The sequence below is a fragment of the Myotis brandtii genome, unplaced genomic scaffold (assembly GCF_000412655.1).
Source record: "Myotis brandtii unplaced genomic scaffold, ASM41265v1 scaffold904, whole genome shotgun sequence".
Taxonomy (NCBI): domain Eukaryota; kingdom Metazoa; phylum Chordata; class Mammalia; order Chiroptera; family Vespertilionidae; genus Myotis; species Myotis brandtii.
This window is the reverse complement of record NW_005371715.1, coordinates 185,887-207,311: the sequence shown is the minus strand read 5'-3', so window position 1 is coordinate 207,311 and position 21,425 is coordinate 185,887. Positions and strand designations below refer to the sequence as shown.

Genomic DNA, 21,425 nt, shown 5'->3' with positions numbered 1-21,425 from the left:
TATATATATAAAAGTCTAAGTGACCATTTAACTGGTAGCTATGATGTGCACTGACCACCAGGGGGTAGATGCTCAATGCATAAGCATGGAAACATGGAACAGACTGATGAATCTCATAGGGAAGGGGGGAGGGTGGGAAGATATTAACCAAAGATTTTATATGCATACTAGAGGCCTGGTGCATGGATTCATGCACTGGTGGGGCCCTTGGCCTGGCCTGCGGGGATCAGGCCGAAACTGGCCCAGTGCACAGATTTGTGCACAGATTTGTGCACTGATGGAGTCCCTCGGCCTGGCCTGCGGGGATCAGGCTGAATCCATGCACCAGGCCTCCAACATCCCAAGGGGTCCCGGATTGTGAGAGGGCACAATCCAGGCCGAGGGACCCCACTGGTGCATGAATTTGTGCACCGGGCCTCTAGTATGTTATATAAAATGTAAGAGAAGTTATTTTCAATATTCTACTTCTGAAAATATTAAACTACATTTTCCCATTGTAAATTATATTTGTTTAATACAGATGACCTTTTTTGCATTACTAAAGTGTTTTTTCATTCAAAGTTGCACTTTTCTTCCTCTTCTAAAGCCACCACATCCTTGGGTTACAAAACATTAAGTTAGTGTGTTGCTTAGAATTCTTAGAATATACATCCCTGTTGTTTACGCTGAAACTAGTCATGAGGAACAGAATGAATCTTTTTTCTAAGGCTATTGCATATTTAGCATTCTTATTAGCAATACTGAGCAATCTCTTAGAGAGGCTTCCAATATGAAGATAAAGATTTAGCAGTTTTAGAGATACCTTTCTAACCTTTGGGAGAAAGCTCTACTAATGACTATGTGACTCAAGGTTTGCCAATTGTCTTATTTTAATGTCTTCATTTCCCTCAATATACAGTTTCCTGCATTTTGAACTCATTGCTGACTTCCTTATTATCCCATACACATTTTTCTCTTCTATTCAGCTGAAAGCTGTCTTTGGGCGAGAAATGGAAACAAATGAGTTTTCACATTATCTTTCACATTATTTTGAGGATCTAGCATAGTATCCTGCACACAATATATGCTCAAAATATACTAAAGCAAAGCATCAAATTTTGCCTTAAAAGGACCATTGTTGCTGCTTTTTTGTGCAGTAAAGTATTTGCATTTGGATCTTTCCTCTTTTCTCTCGCTTGAATGTAAAAACAATGCATGTTCATGTATTTCTTTATATGATTCCCAATTACTTTGCTCTAATAAGTGTCCATAGGATGTGTTTTGACTGGTCTAAAATATCAGTAACTTGAGCTTAAATATGAATAAGCTATAAACTACTTCTTCAAAAGCTATAAACTATTTTTAAAAGAAATTATTATGAGTTCATTAAGAATTACACATTTGCTTATTTACTTCCTATATATTGATAATAAGATTTAATTGTTTAATAGGATAAATCATGGCATTTTGAACACAGTAAATACTTGTAAATGTTTATTAACAATATTGATGATTTTATATCATGAGAAAAGAAACATCAGAACCATAGACAGACACCAAATGAAACAGTCTATCTTGCTATCCTCGGTCTTGTTTTTCGGTCTATTTTGAAGATGACATTTAAAAACCAGATATTGCAAATAGACTGTATAGCTGCAGAACTCAGAACAGTTTTTCTCATTCAGAAAATAGTTTCCACCCCCCACATTATTATAAATACAGCTTCTCTCCTACATAAAGATCTGTGTTTTACTTTTAAAAATGCCATCAACATTTTTATTGACTGCTGTCATTTACAAAATTCATTAAGCATGATCCATTGACAATCATCACTTAATGTAAGGATCAATCTTGGTTGGTAACAATTCATTTGCTGAGGGAAAACTGAGTAGTGCTGATCAAGTTAAAAAGAGGGAGATAATTCATCTTGAATTTTAACAAGTCTAAGACATTAAATAAATTGTGTTCTGTCACTAAATTCCTTTACAGAACATTTGGATTTTAGAATAATACAAGTATTGTAACAACATTTTGATTCGTTTTTGTAATCTGATCTGCTAAAAAGATTAATTATCAGCTTGTCAAAGATCATCACAACTCTAAACATTAAGAAAAACCTGAGAATTCAGGTCTTTAACATTATCTAACAAAAACTAATTCTCAGAAATAAAGAAACAGGGTGTTCACTTCTCAAGTTACTTTTCATTATTAAACAAAGAATAATTGTAGTCATTAATTTCCTCTAATCTCATAAACATACATCATAGTTAACATTTTTATAAGACAGTGTAATTAGTAAGAGTTTTAAAAATAGACTAAGTAGAAGGAATATAAAGAGAACGTGATATCTTTCTGAAGAGCTATTTAAAAAAGAAAAATGTCAGGGAAGTTTAGGTTTATTTAAATAGACTTAATGTGAAGAGAATTGCTACCAATTATTTTGATGAAAAGCTTAATGGTTTATATTATTGCAAGTTATAATCAGAAATCCAACAGCTGCACATTCCCAATAATTTGATACATTTTAATGTCCTTTAACACAGATTATATGTGACACTGTATCATCTGGTATACTTTTGTGTGCAAGGTAATATAATTTTTTATTTTCTGCACACTAGTGAATTGATTGCCAGCTCAACTGACATTTTTTACAGCAATTCTGTGAAGACCTCTAGCAACTCTAAAAAAATATAACATTCATTCCAGGTGAGATACCTGAGGAGCCTAATTAAAATAAGGAAATCAGTTTTTTAAAAGACACAAGACACCTGGGTTTTGGTCCAGCATTTAAGAAGCTCAGAAGTCACTACTCCTTCCCTCAAAAACATAAAAAGCTGAAGAAAGAATTCTTTTTATCTGTCAGAGAATTGAGGTTACAGGGCAAATTGTCCCCCTCCCCAAATTAGAGAGCGAGTCAGGCAGATACAGAGAATTACCAGAGCAGAAACTGAGGAACAGAAAGCCCTGCTGGAACCGGTACCAGGGTAGGAAAAGGAACTCTCATTGATAAAATGCTGGTGGACTGGTGTGGACACGCTTGAGCGTTAACAACTCCAGGCGGTTGGTATTCAGTCTAAGAGGATTTTCCCATACGCTCATAAGTTTCACCTCCAGGAGTCCTAGCAGGTTCACACAGTGCAGATAGGAGAAAAATAGACTTTGTGCTTCCAGTAGGGAAGAGAATAGCCATTTGAAATACTGTAGAGCATTCTGTTCTTAAAAAGGCCTGACTTCTAGGGGAATAATTTTACCGGAGCCCAATTAATCCGGGAGAAAGGAAATACCCAGTTCTAGACCCTTGAAGCCTCCATGCTGAATCTAAGGGGTGAGGAGGCCGAGAAGACACGGAAAGGTCACAGCCCAGAGGTGAGGAACGGGCTCACTGAGGGACTGAGACCTACTCATAGCACGTTTGAAAGCTATATCTTCCCCACATCATGGGAACAATCTTACCCACACCAATAACAACAGGGAAGATAACAACGGAGAGAACTGCACAGCTCAGATCTATTTAAGAAGTTTCTAATAAAATCCACTGATTACAAAGGAGATAACAATAAGAATATAAGAAGAATTTTAGCCTGACACCTATAGCCAGAAAAAGCAGTAAACATGGCCTGACTCCTAGCCATATAAAAATAAAGTATCATAATAAGGCCTATTTATTTCAGTTACTTTTATCCAGCTCATGATGTCTGCCTATAAATATTAAATTATCAGGCATGTTAAAAGAAAAAAACAACAACAACACAGTTTGAAGAGACAGAGAGAACACCCAAATCTGATTTATATGGCAGAACTTTTGCAATTATCAGACTAGGAATTTTGAAATAACTATGATTAATGTGCTAACGACTTCAACAGAACAACCTCAACAAAGGTGACCAACATCAAAAGATATTCTCCTCCTCCTATATAATAAAAGTCTAATATGCTAAGTGTCTGGTAGACTGGTTGGCCATTCAACCAATCAAAGCATAATATGCTAATGATATGCTAAGGCTGCTCAACTGCTCGCCATGGCATGCACTGACCACCAAGGGGCAGACACTCCGACCGGTAGATTAGCTTGTTGCTGGGGTCCATCCTTATATGCTAATGATATGCTAAGACTGCTCAACCGCTCGCCATGGCATGCACTGACTACCAAGGGGCAGACACTCCGACCGGTAGATAGCTTGTTGCTGGGGTCCGTCCCTTCAGGACTGAGCGAGGACTGAGTGAGATGGGATGGACATGCCCTGGAGCCTTCCTGCAGTCTGGTCCCTCCCTGGCTGGCCAATCTCCTGCATCTCAGGACTGAGCGAGATGGGCTGGACACGCCCTGGAGCCTTCCTGCAGTCCAGTCCCTCCCTGACTCTCTCCCCAGCCCCAATTGTGCACCAGTGGGGTCCCTCGGCCTGGCCTGAGCCCTTTCACAATCTAGGACCCCTTGGGGGATGTCAGAGAGCCAGTTTCGGCCTGATCTAGCAGGCCAGGCCAAGGGATTTTACTGGTGCACGAATTTGTGCACGGGGCCTCTAGTGTTCTATATTATGTGCTCTTAGAAATACTACAATTATCCCTGCTCTTCACAAACTCCAATATATCAGAATAGAGAGAGTAATATGCAAATATTATATTAGAATATGATAACTTGATATGATGTTTAATTTCTTCCCATGCACTTTGCTGCTAGAATGCCATGACTCACCTTATCAGGGAATTACCAAATTTTCCCTATGCCCACTGTTTTAACATTCACCTAAATTCTACATGCACACTTAATCCTGAAGCAGATCAATTCTCCAATTCTTCAAACTGATTTGTTTCTTAAGCCTCTCTCAAATTCAATATCTTTCTGTGAATGACATTATTTTTTAAAAAATGTAAATTTGACATTTTACCACAATCACGATTCTTATTATTTTACATCCTATTTATTCACAGCATTAGTTGGGGAGGGAGAAAAGAAATCTAAAAAGCATTTTTTCAGTGATATTATGCAATTGCCATACCTGTTTTCAAAACAGTTTGCCATTCTATTCCTTCATTTCAAAATTCATGATTCTAACTTCATATTAATATTTCCAGCAGTCAAACAAAGACATTGAACAGTTTCTTTATTTTTTTTTTCAGCAAAATATTTGGCTTCTTATTCCAATTAATAATTTGTAGCTATTTTCAGGGGAATATCTAATTTAAAATGTTTGTTTACTGCTATGACACTGATATGCATAACGTTTAAATGTTAAATTCTTTTTCAATAAACTAAATTTTCTACACCTTTTTCTACTCATTTTAGAACATAACCAATGCATTAACAAAAGTAGAATCCCCCTACCTCTTTGCAGCATTTTACCCAGATGCTTTCTCTTATGATAGTAAGCATTTATGTTTTATTTTAGCTTTCGAGTACTTGAGAGCTAAAAAATAAAAATTTAAAATTAATTTATTATACAATTAATGCATAAAATTAATTAAATGCTCTACTAAAACATGGATGTATTACACCCTTAACACTTTTCTCTAATTAGTAGATGTGTGGTTGTATAAAATTATGTTTCCAGGATTTTTACTTTTTTTTTGTTTGTTTCTTAATTCTCAACCGAGGATATTTTTCAATTGATTTTTAGGGAGAGTGGAAGAGTGAAGGAAAGACAGAGAGAACTTCGATGTGAGAGAAACACAACAATGAGCTCTGACCAGGGCCCAGGCAGGGGAGGAGCCTGCAACCAAAGTATGTGCACTTTGCCAGAATGGAACCCAGGACTCTGCAAAACATGGATGTATTACACCCTTAACACTTTTCTCTATTTAGTAGACTTGTGGTTTTATAAAATTATGTTTTCAAGATTTTTACTTTTTTTTTTGTTTGTTTCTTAATCCTCAAATAAGGATATTTTTTCAATTGATTTTTAGGGAGAGTGGAAGAGTGAAGGAAAGACAGAGAGAACTTCGATGTGAGAGAAACACAACAATGAGCTCTGACCAGGGCCCAGGCAGGGGAGGAGCCTGCAACCAAAGTATTCGCACTTTGCCAGAATGGAACCCGGGACTCTGCCCCACAGGCCAACGCTCTATCCACTGAGCCAAACTGGCTAAGGCTGCATTTTTACATTTTTAACATATACTAATGGATTTATCCTTCATATTTTATATTATTATTAAAGAGATAATTAAAGTGATAATTGTCATATATTTTAATATAAAAGAACATATCCTGAGGATTTAACTATTTTAAGGATATTTGGCATTAATTCTTTGTATTTAACAAAATTTCTAAAAAAAAATTTGTATATATCAGGCTTCATCAGTAGGAGGATATAGTTAAGTAAAGGATATATTTCAGCTTTTTTCTTTCTCCTCCACTTTAAGGAAGCCATTATTGTGTAAACTGAGGTGTCATAAAACTTATTTCTTAGCACAAAATACCTCCCAGACTCAAAGTTCCTGAAATGTGTCCTCAAAGACCATCTCTTTAAGGTCATTAGGGGAAAAATATTTCCCCAGAGGAAAGCCAGGACCAAGGGCCTAAAAGAAATAAAATGATAAAGATGATAGTTCCGTTTTATCAGAGAGATGAGCCTTGGGAAAACCCTTCAAAAGAAAAGAGCATATGACCTAAACCCAAGTTTTCTCACATTATTTTGTTTAAATGACAGGTATGGACCATTTATCTGTTTAATTTTTAATGACCTCTGGAGAGTCTTGCTTCTGACCTTTCCTTTCTGAACTTCCGGCTCTGAGCAAAGTCTATCTCCATTCATACGTATATGTGCATCTTCCTTAAGCACTGGCCAGACCTCACCTTCCCTTGAAGTCTGATTCCTTAATCTTGCACTGAGTCACCTGACTGTATACACTACCTAATTATTTAGCTTTAATCTTGGTTAAGGCTGGTCTATCTGTTAATGACATTTGTAGATATACATTTAAAATTCCTGACAGCACAGTCTTGCCAATTGATATTTCCTTACTATATTCAGGTGCTATGGTCAAAAGAATTATGGTTCAATGGAGATATTTCTACCAAAGTAAGACTATTCCAATGTTAATGGAATTCAGACCAGTCCAACTTTGCCAAGGAAGCAGATTCATTCTCCTTGGACACATAATACTCTGAATCCAACACCAGAAGCAGCACTACATCCTTGGGCAAAATAGAGGTTCTGCCAAGACCCTGACAATATTAAGTAATTCCTCTACTGGCATCCTCCTTCCAAATGCATTAAAACATGAAAGGACAATATATTAAGTCACTTATACCTTAGTTTGAATCAATTTATGAGCATGCTTTTCTCTTGAAGGGCTGAGGGTACATGTGACCTATGGAGGAAGGGAAAGGGGAATGCTGAGAAAAGTGTAGTATGGCCAGACAGAGAAGGAGAAGAGCACTAAGTTAACTTGTCCAACCTTACATTTCACCATACACTATTCTATTACTTACAGTGTTTCAAAGGCAATGTAAAAGTTTCACAACAAAAAAACAATAATAATCTTTACCACAAAACCAGGTAGGCAGAAACATGTCGAGTCAAAGCCAGTTCATTTTCTACACACATGTCATGAACACATGATTTGAGAATGCACTCATCAAATCCCTTCTCACAGGGATGTTCTGGCCAACCTGTCAGACAATCACAAAGGGTAAATTTAATTTTAATTACATCAAATCCCTTCTCACAGGGATGTTCTGGCCAACCTCAGACAATCACAAAGGGGAAATTTAATTTTAATTACATATGTGTGTTTGTGTTTGTCTGTGTGTGTGTGTGTGTGTGTGTGTGTATACTCTTACTATTTGTTATAATTGTGCTAGGTCATTTATATAAATTGTCACAGTTTATCTTTATATTCATTCTATCTGGTAGCTATTATTACTATCTCTATTTGGTAGATGAGAAAATTAAACTTAGAGAAGATAAATAATTTGACCCAAAATCACACAGTTATGCAGAAATGAAAGTAAGTATATGTGAAATAAAATTTTGGCTTGTAACTATGGTGCCATTCTACATTACCCGTTCAAATGTCTTTACATATTTTACCTTGGAATAAATCAGTGGTTCTCAACCTTCCTAATGTCGTGACCCTTTAATATAGTTCCTCATGTTATGGTGACCCCCAATTTCATTGTTACAAATTGAACATAATTAAAGCATAGTGATTAATAACAAAAACAATATGTAATTATATATGTGTTTTCTGATGGTCTTAGGCGACCCCTGTGAAAGGGTCATTCGACCCCCAAAGGGGTCGCGACCCACAGGTTGAGAACTGCTGGAATAAATACATAGAAAGCAATGGAATAAACACACACCATACTTTTTAAAAATATGATTCTCAAATTCAAAGGAAAATTTATCACTATAGTTTCTAGATATAAAATATTTTCTTATTATACTTGTAGTGTTTCACAGTTAGTATTTCTTAAGCTGTGGTTCTACATAATATAAATGTTATGTATAGAGTTAGGTGACCATTGGCTGTCACCTAAATTCTCTTTAAACATCATGATCTAATTTTCCATACTAAAACACTGTGTGTGTATCCTTTGTTTGGCTTTTGCCAGCATTTCTTCATCAACCTAGCAAACACATTGCTAAGCTAGCCACAATATCTGAGACATGACTTGCTATGTATACATTAATAATATTTTTAAACCACTGATTCCTTCCTATGAAGCAACTATTTATAATGAATCTTAATATGTTTAAGAACATGGTAACCTGAATATACCTAAATATACCATTCTACAGAGGGACACTAGAGACAATTAGAGGCAGCTGTCACTACTCACTGACTACTCATGTGAACTATAATTGCAACTTTTAAATATGTGTTATGTAATAGCATTTAATCTGAACTCTGGTTATCTGGAAACAGTATTTTTACTCTTCCTACTTAACAATATATTCTCACTGTTCTTTCTTGATAAATTGAAAGAGAACTATTAAATATGTATTCTGCGGTACTTAGATACAATCTAATGCATTATAAGAACACAGAACAAGTTTAAAAGACTTGGCAGAATCTAGATCAAACTTAAAAGAATTTGCAAAAAGACTAAATTTCCCAAATCCTTGTCCAGGACTCTCTCCACTTTGCAATGCTCTTTCATATGCCGAGCGGATTCTGGGACCATCTCTACTATGGAGGCTGTAAAAGGTATTACAGAAGAAACGGGGCTTATAAAATGTCATGATGACCAGTTGTTAACATGGATGAATATCATAAACATATTGTTGAACATAAAAGTATATTCCATAAAAATACATTGTGATAAAGGTTCTTACAAAAGTAAAATACAGCCCAGCAGAGTGGCTCAGTGATTGAGCCTTGACCAAAGAACAAAGAAGTCAAGGTTTTGATTCCTGGTCAAGGCACATGCCTTAGTTGCAGGCTCTATCCTTAGTGGGGGGCATGTGGGAGACAGCTAATTGATGTTTTCATAAAAGTATATTCCATAAAAATACATTGTGATAAAGGTTCTTACAAAAGTAAAATACAGCCCAGCAGAGTGGCTCAGTGATTGAGCCTTGACCAAAGAACAAAGAAGTCAAGGTTTTGATTCCTGGTCAAGGCACATGCCTGAGTTGCAGGCTCTATCCTTAGTGGGGGGCATGTGGGAGACAGCCAATTGATGTTTCTATCTCTATCCCTCTCCCTTTCTCTCTCTCTAAAATGTCAAATGCATACAAATTTAATGATATCACTTAGAGATGCATACATATATAATAAAATGATAAAGGATAGTAAAAGAATGTTGAATATAAAATTCAGAATAGTGCAGGCGGGGGTAGTGGGGTGATAATGTGCTCAGGAAAAGATAGAGAGGAACCTGTAATTATTGCTAATATTTTATTCCTTGAGGAAAATGGTAAGTACACAAAGGCTCATTATAATATTTTATATAATAAATTTACATTAATTGTATGTTCTCTTGATTAAATAAAAAATTACAATATCAGAGAAAAATAAATATCACATGATCCCACTTATTTGTAGAATTGAATGAACAGAATACTATATGCATAGCCCATGGGCACAGACAATAGGGTGGTGAGGACCTGAGTGGGGTGGTTGGATAGGGACTGGGTGAAGCAGGGTAGGAGGGGGGGAAAATGGGAGACATCTGTAATACTATAAATCTTTATGAAAATGCATTAGTATACACTCTTTATTAAAGAGTATTTAACTTTTCATGGGTCTTGATTTCAAAGAAAAATCGTTCTGCATCTTTTCTAAATTATAAAAGCCCTACCCCTAACAATAATTGTGAGCAGTCATGGCAGATATTATCTGTATTTATCTGCTTTCTTGCCCCAATGGGCAATGCAGCATTTCTGCTTCAAAATGAATAATGTTATTTTAAGGTCAAAATGTGTATCTTCAGTTTATATTATCACCTATGCAAACACTATTCCACCCCTCCTGAGTGTAAAATGTGGGCTCACTGACTGCTCCAGGGACTGAGAACAACTCTGGCTGAAGTAGTCTCATTTGCAGTTCAGAGATTATTCCCTTCACTTTCAATTTTCTCATTATGGGATAAACTGTGGTTTCACTTACTGAGTGTTAAACATTTTTATATAACACTATAAGTGGAACTATTTGGGCTAAAACAAAAGTAAGTGCAGTTTAGTTTGTAAAATGATCTGAATGCTTGTTCTGATACTTCAGTGGAAATAAGTTTAGTAGCCATTGAATTCACTACACAGGTAGAGAATGAACTCTGTAATTAGGACTGAACTGAATGCTGTGCAGCATGTACGCTGTATAAAGATCTCATGCAGAGAGGATCAGTGAGGTCCAAGATCCAACAAGTGCTCTACTTGTCCAGCATTGCACCTTGTTAGCTTGGAGGAAACAGTAGAATCATCTAACCTGACTGCTTAAAGAGGGAGATGGCTTTATACTAATGATGGCCTTGTCTGTGATGACACAATATCGGCCAGCATCGTTAATGGATTGTACTTTTTCGATATGTGCTGAACAATGTGGGATGACATATTAGAAAACAACTCCTTGAATGGGATTTGATGGTAAAAAATTGAATAAGATACAGAGTATCTTCTAGACTACTTCTATCCAGTTTAAATTCCAGTTTTGTTTTGTATATCTGGTGAGGAAGCTGACATTGAATGTTTTAAATTGTGTTCTGTTCAGAATATTGCAAGAGTCATCCAGCTCTGCTGCAACTAAGAATAAGAGAGATGCGAGAAAAAAAGTACAATTGCAAATCTTGAGGTAGAATGGAGGAGCCACCCAAAATTCGGGCTATGGAGGAAGAGTTGTTGTTACATGAAGACAAGAGAATTTTGATAACTGGCAACATAATGTGAAAATAAGGAAGATTTACACAACTAATAAAAATAGAAAACAACTGTAATTTATACAACTTAACTAATTTAAAGGCAGAAACAAATATCTAGTGAAAGTAGGTTTCAGTAGCCATTGAATTCACTACACAGGTAGAGAATGAACTCTGTAATTAGGACTGAACTGAATGCTGGGCAGCATGTACGCTGTATAAAGATCTCATGCAGAGAGGATCAGTGAGGTCCAAGATCCAACAAGTGCTCTACTTGTCCAGCATTGCACCTTGTTAGCTTGGAGGAAACAGTAGAATCATCTAACCTGACTGCTTAAAGAGGGAGATGGCTTTATACTAATGATGGCCTTGTCTGTGATGACACAATATCGGCCAGCATCGTTAATGGATTGTACTTTTTCGATATGTGCTGAACAATGTGGGATGACATATTAGAAAACAACTCCTTGAATGGGATTTGATGGTAAAAAATTGAATAAGATACAGAGTATCTTCTAGACTACTTCTATCCAGTTTAAATTCCAGTTTTGTTTTGTATATCTGGTGAGGAAGCTGACATTGAATGTTTTAAATTGTGTTCTGTTCAGAATATTGCAAGAGTCATCCAGCTCTGCTGCAACTAAGAATAAGAGAGATGCGAGAAAAAAAGTACAATTGCAAATCTTGAGGTAGAATGGAGGAGCCACCCAAAATTCGGGCTATGGAGGAAGAGTTGTTGTTACATGAAGACAAGAGAATTTTGATAACTGGCAACATAATGTGAAAATAAGGAAGATTTACACAACTAATAAAAATAGAAAACAACTGTAATTTATACAACTTAACTAATTTAAAGGCAGAAACAAATATCTAGTGAAAGTAGGTTTCCATTCAGAACTGTGTAAGATACAGATAGTGGCAGGATTTAGACCAGAGCCTAAAAAAAAATTATCAACATTAATTAAGGCTGGTTTTATCTTGAATAAGAAAAAGAGTGGATCTGTACAAACCAAGTGAATCAGCCTTTGTGTCTTTCTATGACATTTGGGAGATAGGCAAATGCTATAGATTGTTCAGAAAAGAGATAATTTCTCCATTTTTTGTTTATGGAAACCATTTAGGAGATAATCAGACAGATCTGGGCAGGAAACCTTTCTGAAAGAATCTCACAGTGGTTATTTTAACAGAGGGGAGAGGTCCTCTTCTCCCCTGGTTGCTAGTGATATTCCAAAAAAAAGGATTTTCTGAGACTCTCATAGCAGAATGAGTGATTTTTATTTATGTGACATTAAAACTGGCTCACAGTGGTTATTTTAACAGAGGGGAGAGGTCCTCTTCTCCCCTGGTTGCTAGTGATATTCCAAAAAAAAGGATTTTCTGAGACTCTCATAGCAGAATGAGTGATTTTCATTTATGTGACATTAAAACCGGAGTTTCCCAGTCCCCATTTCCCTATGTCCCACCACAGAAGAAATGTAGCAGGTCTTCAGTAGAGCTAAAATTAGAGCCAGTGTCCAGAATTTCCTTTCCATGCTGGAGCCAGGTCCAATCCAGCATCAGGCTAGCTTAATTGTTTCCCCATTGCATTCCATTAGTCCATTGACTGTGGAGTCCACAGATCCACCTGACTATGGAGGAAAGATGGGTGAATGCAAGGAAGCCATGAGCACAAGAGAACCAAGAACAGACTCCTTTGTTTAGGAGATTAAGCATTCCCCAGTTTGTTCGTGCTTGCAGTGGCCATGCCCATTCTGTCCAATGATTTCTGTTCCCAGGTGTGACTGACAAGCAAGTATCATCCCTATGGCATCCCAACTTTACTGGGCATGCATCTCTCTCTCCTTTGTTGGGTCCCTTCCCTCAGTGTTTTGCAGGAAATAGGCAGGTGGTTCCCTAGGGAGTGCAAAGTTGCAGCTTCCTGGTAAAGCTGCCCAAATGACATGCTTACATGTCTGGTCTTTCCTTTGCTTCTTTCTATTACAAATAACTAGCTAATCACAATGGTATCAGTTAGACTTGGTAACATCTGGACTAAGATACAACACATTGATGGATCTTATTGGCAAAGTTTTTTTTTGTAATGGTTATCAATTTTTTTTCTAGTAAGAACATTTAACATGATATCTATTTGTAACAAAATTTTAAATGTACAAAATATTATTATTAACTATAGGCACAATGGTATACAGCAGATCTCTAAAACTTACTCATCTAGTGTAACGAAAACTTTATGGAAAGTTGCTATTCAGTGAAGGCCCTTCTTTGGGGAACATAAGAAATGATGAATGTACAACATTAAGCCAGAAATCCTGGTTATATATCTGAGTTTTGCCTAATGTGTTGTGGAAGATTTTCTGAAGACTCTGGGACTCCAGGTCCTTACTGGTAAAATTAGACAACAGTACCTTTTTCACAAGGTTGTAATGAAAACTAAATGAATCAATGCATATAAAAAACATGGTGTCCATGCATTAGTATTGTTATCTATATTACAATTATTATTTTTCAAACGCATATATGCTGAAGTCCTCCCACACTTGGCTTTCAAAATCTGAAAATCAGACTATGAAAGAACTACTAAACAACAGGTAGAATTTTCAAGAACAAGAATGATAAAGAAAAAATTAGAATTATATAAAAATAAATATATGTTGGGGATGGGAAAAGGCTTGCCTACAGAGGAGCAGCATGTGTACAGTTTTGGGATAATGGCGACATGACTGGCTGTGGTGGTTGTTACACAACGTTTTATGCATTTGTCAAAACTATAGAACTTTGTGTCAGAGAATGAATTTTCCAGTAAGAATTTTAAAAAGCTTAAAAAAAATGGCTAACTATGCTAACAAGGAAAATGAGGAAGGGATAAAGGGTAACCTGCCAGAGTAAGATCATTCCTTAAATAGCTTCAGAAGGAAGATGGGTTGCCATGATTAAGAGCCATGACTGTACAGAGTACCTGGGAGCAGGTCCGAAAGGGTGCTCACAGCATTGCCAAAGAATTTGTTTGTTTTTTGTTTTTTGCTTATTTGGTTGTTGCTCTTGTGACTAGGTTGTGAAGAACCTAAGTCTTAAGTCAAAAGTACAGAAAGTTCTTAGTAACACCTAACAACATAGATGGGTATCATTTCTGAAGCCTTTATTTTCCACTATGGATTGTGAGCAGCATTCAGAATGGGGCTACATCTGAATGCTGTGGCTGCTTCAAAATGGCTCCATGCTTCCAAATGAATCTAAAATAAGTGGATTCTTAACTGAGCATCAAAAGTAATCTAGCAATGTAAATATAACAACATAAATATGAAACCAGCAAGTATAAGATATGTATTGATATAGAAAAAATTATTGACATACCTGTTTTATTTCTTTACTATTTTTGTAGGAATATACAGGTTGAGGCAAAAGTAGGTTTACAGTTGTAATACAAATAAATAATAATTAATGAATAATAATACAAGAATAAACTCTGTGGCAGCATTCAGAATGGGGCTACATCTGAATGCTGTGGCTGCTTCAAAATGGCTCCATGCTTCCAAATGAATCTAAAATAAGTGGATTCTTAACTGAGCATCAAAAGTAATCTAGCAATGTAAATATAATAACATAAATATGAAACCAGCAAGTAAAATATATGTATTGATATAGTAAATATTATTGACATACCTGTTTTATTTCCTTACTATTTTTGTAGGAATATACAGGTTGAGGCAAAAGTAGGTTTACAGTTGTAATACAAATAAATAATATAATAATTAATGAATAATAATACAAGAATGAACTCTGTGTTTCACATACAACTATAAACTTACTTTTGCTCCACCCTGTGCTCATTGATTATGGTAGCTTTCATTGTGTTTTAAAAATGTTCAGACCTCAATAAAAACATATATGCTTGGAAGAGGCAAAATTTTTGAAATGGTATTTATTTCTTATATCAGAGAATTGTAATCTTTACTCTACTTATTCTATCTGCAAGAGTCACATTTTTACCTATAGGCGGCTATTTCAAAATACACATGCAAATGTCTCCTGATAAACTGTCTGACCAAAAAAAACCTAGTATCACTATTGAGTCTGCCAAAATACAGGAGATGTTGTCAATGATGAGTGAATGTGAACTGGTAAATAGCATGTTGCTGGTACTCAATTGATAATCTGTACAACTTCACATAAACAATAGGAGCTGTATTATCCATATGTCTGCTGAAGGGAACCAAAGTTTTGCCACCCCCAAATGTGCCTTTTGAGATATTGCTTTTAAGCTGGTTGTTAAGAAACAAATAACTCAAAAAGCACCTTTGACTTTCCCCCTTTCCTGCCTCAAAGAATTTTCTATCTTTCAGGTAGAAAAAAAAAAACCCGCTTCTGGAAGGGAACCTTAGCATGTTCCCTTCAGCACACATGAATTAGCACATGTGTGTCAGACAGGAAGAAATCTAGCAAAGCCTGCCCTCTGTGTCCCACTGTGTCCAATGGCACAGCAAGAATTTGTTTAGCACATGTTTACTCTCTTTTTTTACTGTGAATTACCTATTTCCCCTTGGGAGTCCCAGACCCTTGGTTTCTTCTCCTTTGTCCAGGTGGCATATAAGCCTCAACTGCCTAATGGGTTTCTGGTCTCATATCTTGATACTCTGGCATATACATCAGTAATAATAAATATTGGACATTTTCTCCTGTTAATCTGCCTCTGTTAATTTGATTATCAGCCTAGATAGAAGACCTTAGATGTAGGAAGTGCCCCCAGACTTTCGAGCTGTTATTTCCTCAGGGGATCCAAGTAACCAGAAACCCAGAACCTGAGGTATCCACAAGCTGTCTCAAGTCTTCTGTGGGGTCTGTAAGTAGTGGAAATTCTTTCTGAGTGACCAAAAATACCCCACATGTGCTTCTGAGATTATTATTGCTCAAGAAAATTTAGGCATTCAACATTCTGTCTCAGTTGATGCAACTGAATGTTGGAAATGAGATGAATGACAGAAGACAGAGGACGAAATTAACATAGCTGAAAAGTAGAGGAAATGTAGGGAAGATGTGTGGACACAACTTGTTTATATCAGTATATAGTTAAAGAGAATATGACCAAAGGCAGAAATGGTCGAAAAGGTAATTGTTAATGAATAATTATCCCTTGAATAAAATAAGTTTACTCTGCTTGCTTGCCCATATCTGTACTAAAAATCATTGTATGTAACAATAATGTCAACATCAATAAGTGCTAACATTTATAAAAGACTCCTGTGTTCCAAGCACAATTGATAGATAAAAATAAGGAATTTGAATTTTTCTTAAATTTAGAAAATACCTGTAGTGAGGTATTAATTCTAAACATTAGAATTTCCTGATGGTAGTCAAAGTGATTGCTTACCAGTTCACAGAACATCCAGTTCCTGTTTTCTAAATGTGATCATTGCTTAGAACTTGATTCGATCCAAGCAGTGTTGATCAACATTATTGATGGAGCAATTATCAAAAATGTATTATACATATACATCTACAATAATAAAAGCGTAATATGCTAATTAGACTAGACTTCCTTCTGGACAACCTTCCAGATGTAATTCCATGCAAATAAAACTTTCTACCTCATCTCATCCTCCCATGGGGGCCTCCAGAAATGCTTATTTCAGCAGTGCCTAAGAACTCCACTCTCACTAGCAAAGGAGAAGGGCAATCCTTGCAATTCTCCAATAACAATATCACATTGTTACTCGACTATTTTCTGAATTATTCAGTTGATCTCATTATATCTTCTAAATCTTTAATAAACACAGGTATTTTAAACTAATTTGTTTGATTTATTGCAGAAATTGTGATAGATTAGAATCTAAATTATTGTATGTTATTTTCAGATATGTAATTTAATTTATTATAGCCTTAAGTAAATTCCATAAAGTACAATTCTACTTTGTATCTAAAATAAGTACTTTTATTACTATTGCCTAAATTATGTAACCTAAAGGCCATTTTTAATTTAACATTTTCACTTTTATCCTGAGTGATTCTATTATCAGTTTAATTTTGCATACAAATTATGAGGAGAATATTCTCCAGAGTAAATCTGGAGACAGAGTAAATCTAAGTTTCTTGAGATTACTTTACAAATCAGAATATTGTCTAAATAGCTGTTGAAACTATATATGGACATATAAAATAATTTAGATAAAAGGGAAGTGATAATAACCACAACTGTCTCTGTGATTAGGAATACATAAATCTCAAAAGGAATTCTTTTTTATAGTTATTATTTCCTATGATTTCAATAAAACTTTGCTTTAAATTTTGATCTTCAGAGTATTTATATTTCAGAATGCTAAGTTGTTTTGGTTTTATGCAATAACTGAGACAAAGACTTGAATTCAGATTGCTTATTTGAGAGGTTATATATATATAAGCCCAAATGAAGGAGTGGGGAAAATGAGACAGGGAAGAAAAGAGTCAATGGGAAATGCATTATTTAACTCTTTGCCACTAGGTGTAGCTGGGCTCAGTACAACTAGAATGGTTCTAAAACTTTCTCATACTTTTCGAAAGCCTAATTCTTCTCTCATTGACTGTAGGTGTACTTAGTGATTCACTGCTAATGTGTAGAATATGGTCCAAGTGTGACTTCCTTTTCCTTCTTTCTTTGGTTCTCTCAGACAAGCCAACTTCTATGTCATGAAGATAATTAAGTAACAGTATGGAGAGAGCCACGTGGAGGAGAAATAAAGCCCCTGGTCAACAGCTACATCGTGAATTTGGAACAGGATCTTTTAATCTAGCTCAATGCAAGTCTTTATATAACTCTAAGCCTGTTCGAAAGCCTAATTCTTCTCTCATTGACTGTAGGTGTACTTAGTGATTCACTGCTAATGTGTAGAATATGGTCCAAGTGTGACTTCCTTTTCCTTCTTTCTTTGGTTCTCTCAGACAAGCCAACTTCTATGTCATGAAGATAATTAAGTAACAGTAAGGAGAGAGCCACGTGGAGGAGAAATAAAGCCCCCGGTCAACAGCTACATCGTGAATTTGGAATAGGATCATCTAATCTAGCCCAATGCAAGTCTTTATATGACTCTAAGCCTGCTGACTCTTTTTTTAAAATATATTTTATTGATTTTTCACAGAGAGGAAGGGAGAGGGATAGAGAGTTAGAAACATCGATGAGAGAGAAACATCGATCAGCCGCTTCCTGCATGCCCCCTACTGGGGATGTGCCTGCAACCAAGGTACATGCCCTTGACCAGAATGGAACCTGGGACCCTTCAGTCCGTAGGCTGACCCTCCATTTACTGAGCCAAACCAGTCAGGGCAGCCTGCTGACTCTTTATTGCAACCTAAAAAATGATCCTGAGCCAGAATCACCCAGATAAGCCACTCCTGAACTACAGAAACTGTGAAATACAGACATTCCCCAACTTGTGATGGTTCCACTTACGATTTTTCAACTTTACAATGGTTCCATAGCATACGCATTTAGTAGAAACCTTATTGTATCTCTTGTGATGCTAGATAGCAGTAGCGAGCCGAAGTTCATAGTCAGACACACTAGCACAAGGATAAACAACCGACACTTAGTCTACAGTGTACTGTGTGGCTGGAGTTTTCCCATCCCATCATGTCTACATAATGCCCATCTGTGTCTCCTGCTTCCGGTGAGGAAGAAAAGAGAGAGGTAATTACTCAAGATAATTGTCCAACTGTAGGCTAATGTAAGTGTTCTGAGCACATTTAAGTTAGGCTAGCCTAAATTATGATGTCCAGTAGGTTAGGTGTGTTAAATGCATTTTTTTACATGATATTTTTAATGCAGTGGGTTTACCAGTACATAAGCCCATAGTAAGCTGAGGAACATCTGTAAATGCTTGTTGTTTTCAGCCATTAGATTTGAGTGGTAATTTTTTTACCCTGCAATAGATGACTATGCACTCAGTGAGAACCTTATGAATTCAGTTATGGAATGATTGAGAAATGGAGCAATTGTCCACTGACTCTCTTGTGCCCGTTACACACAGATTACCTTCAGGTATTAACATATCCACACTTTTGTGCTGATTTACAAGTGGCCTATGTGCACATTCAGTTAGGTTCTTCAGCTTCCAAAAAAGTTGAAGGCATAGAAGAGAGGCTTTTAAAGTAGGGGATAGTCAGTATGATTAGAAACTGCCCAGCACAGCTGGGATTGGATGAATAGCAGCAAAAGCATCTGCTAAACAATCACCACATGTGGAGCCCCTACCTACTTTGTATGTTAAATAACTTCTCAAAAAAATGCAGAAAAATAAGTTAATACATTTAAACTACACTGAAATCTTATGGGGAGAGAAATGATTTCATCTACATTCTGCTTTTAGTAATAACTCAATTAAAATAAATGAAAGTAGAACTTTATTCTGGGGACTATTTATAAGACATAATAAGGAAACTGACAGAACCAACACGAGCAATGAAACTTACCTCAATCTAGTATCAATTCTGTCACTATATTGATATCACTATATCTACTATGATCAAAATGATTTTTTCAAGGTAAAATGCCAAATTATTATAATAACATATGTATGTTTACAATATATTGCTATTTTCCAGTTAGCAAATTAACATTATATAGTTTATGTTAGCTAACTTTTCTGCCTCTGTACTAGGCATTTTGCAAGGTCATTTACATACATGTGTCAATTTTTAAAACACAATCTTAGATAATACATTTAGGCTACCAGTAATGAGTTTAAATGAAAAATAATTTACTTGGCAGATACAATTTTAGGAGATTTTATTGTAAACAGAGTGTTCCCCATGGGAAGTGTTAGTGTAAATCCTGACACACTCATGTACTCAGGTATGGAAGAAGTTTCTGGTGAAATCATTTTAACGTTTTGTTTCATTTAGAGGTCCAAATGTACAGTGCTGGGTTTTCTAAATAACATATTCAAAAAGTAGTTAATTAGATTCCTCAGGATACTTCCAATGCTAACACATACATGACTTCATAAACCAACTCATTTGGCTCTTTCTACAGCTCTATTTATGTAAATGAGGTTGAACTATTGTTTGTGTTTTTTGTTTTGTTTTGTTTTTTGTGCCCTTAACTGGTAATCAAACCTGAGACCCTCCAGTGAGAAGGCCGATGCTCTAACCATTGAGCAAAGCAGCCAGGGCCCATGCTTATTTTTCAAACTTGCAAAGTGTCCTGTATTTTGCCATAGTGAGATTATAATGATATTAAATACCCTTTTTAATATTTTCCACCATTGGACAACATTCTATTAACTGCAGAAATCCATGTGCATTTTAATCCATCTTCTAAGTACTTCAAAATGCATTTCATTTTTCTCACAAAATCTTCCAATTTTTACTGGAAGCTTCCAAAATTTCTTAACCCATTCCTTATAAAGCACACTTCCTAGCCCTAGCCGGTTTGGCTCAGTGGATAGAGCGTTGGCCTGTGGACTCAAGGGTCCCAGGTTCGATTCCAGTCAAGGGCATGTACCTTGGTTGCAGGCACATCCCCAGTGGGGAGTGTGCAGGAGGCAGCTGATCGATGTTTCTCTCTCATCGATTTTTCCAGCTCTCTATCCCTCTCCCTTCCTCTCTCTATCCCTCTCCCTTCCTCTCTGTAAAAAAAAAAAAAAATCAATAAAATATATTTTTTTTAAAAAAGAGAGAATGCATATCAAAATGACAATGAGACACCTGTCAGAATGGCTATCATCAACAAATCAACAAATGACAAGTGCTGGAGAGGATGATGAGAAAAGGGAACCCTCTTGCACTGCCGGTAGGAATGCAGACTGGTGCAGCCACTGTGGAGAACAGTATAGAGTTTCCTCAAAAAATTAAAAATGGAACTTCCATTTGACCCAGCAATCCTACTTCTAGGAATATATCCCAAGAAAACAGAAACACCAATCAAAAAGAATATATGCACCCTTATGTTCATAGCAGCACAATTTATAATAGCTAAGATTTGGAAACAGCCTAAGTGCCCATCAGTGGATTAAAAAACAGTGGTACATCTACATAATGGAATACTGTCCTATATAATAAAAGGCTAATATGCAAATTGACTGAATGGCAGAACGATTGGTCACTATGATGCGCACTGACCACCAGGGGCAGATGCTCAATGCAGGAGCTGCCCCCTGGTGGTCAGTGCACTCCCACAGGGGGA

The 21,425-nt window shown here is 36.2% G+C and overlaps 1 protein-coding gene across 1 annotated transcript in view; it reads right to left on the bottom strand.

The window, feature by feature from the left end:
- The window catches only part of EYS (eyes shut homolog (Drosophila)), an 815,396-nt gene that overhangs the window by 674,724 nt on the left and 119,247 nt on the right, over positions 1 to 21,425 (bottom strand). Inside the window, 2 exon segments of the mRNA XM_014532733.1 lie at positions 7,465 to 7,497; positions 7,500 to 7,588. Of these exon segments, the coding sequence (XP_014388219.1) occupies positions 7,465 to 7,497; positions 7,500 to 7,588 (122 nt within the window).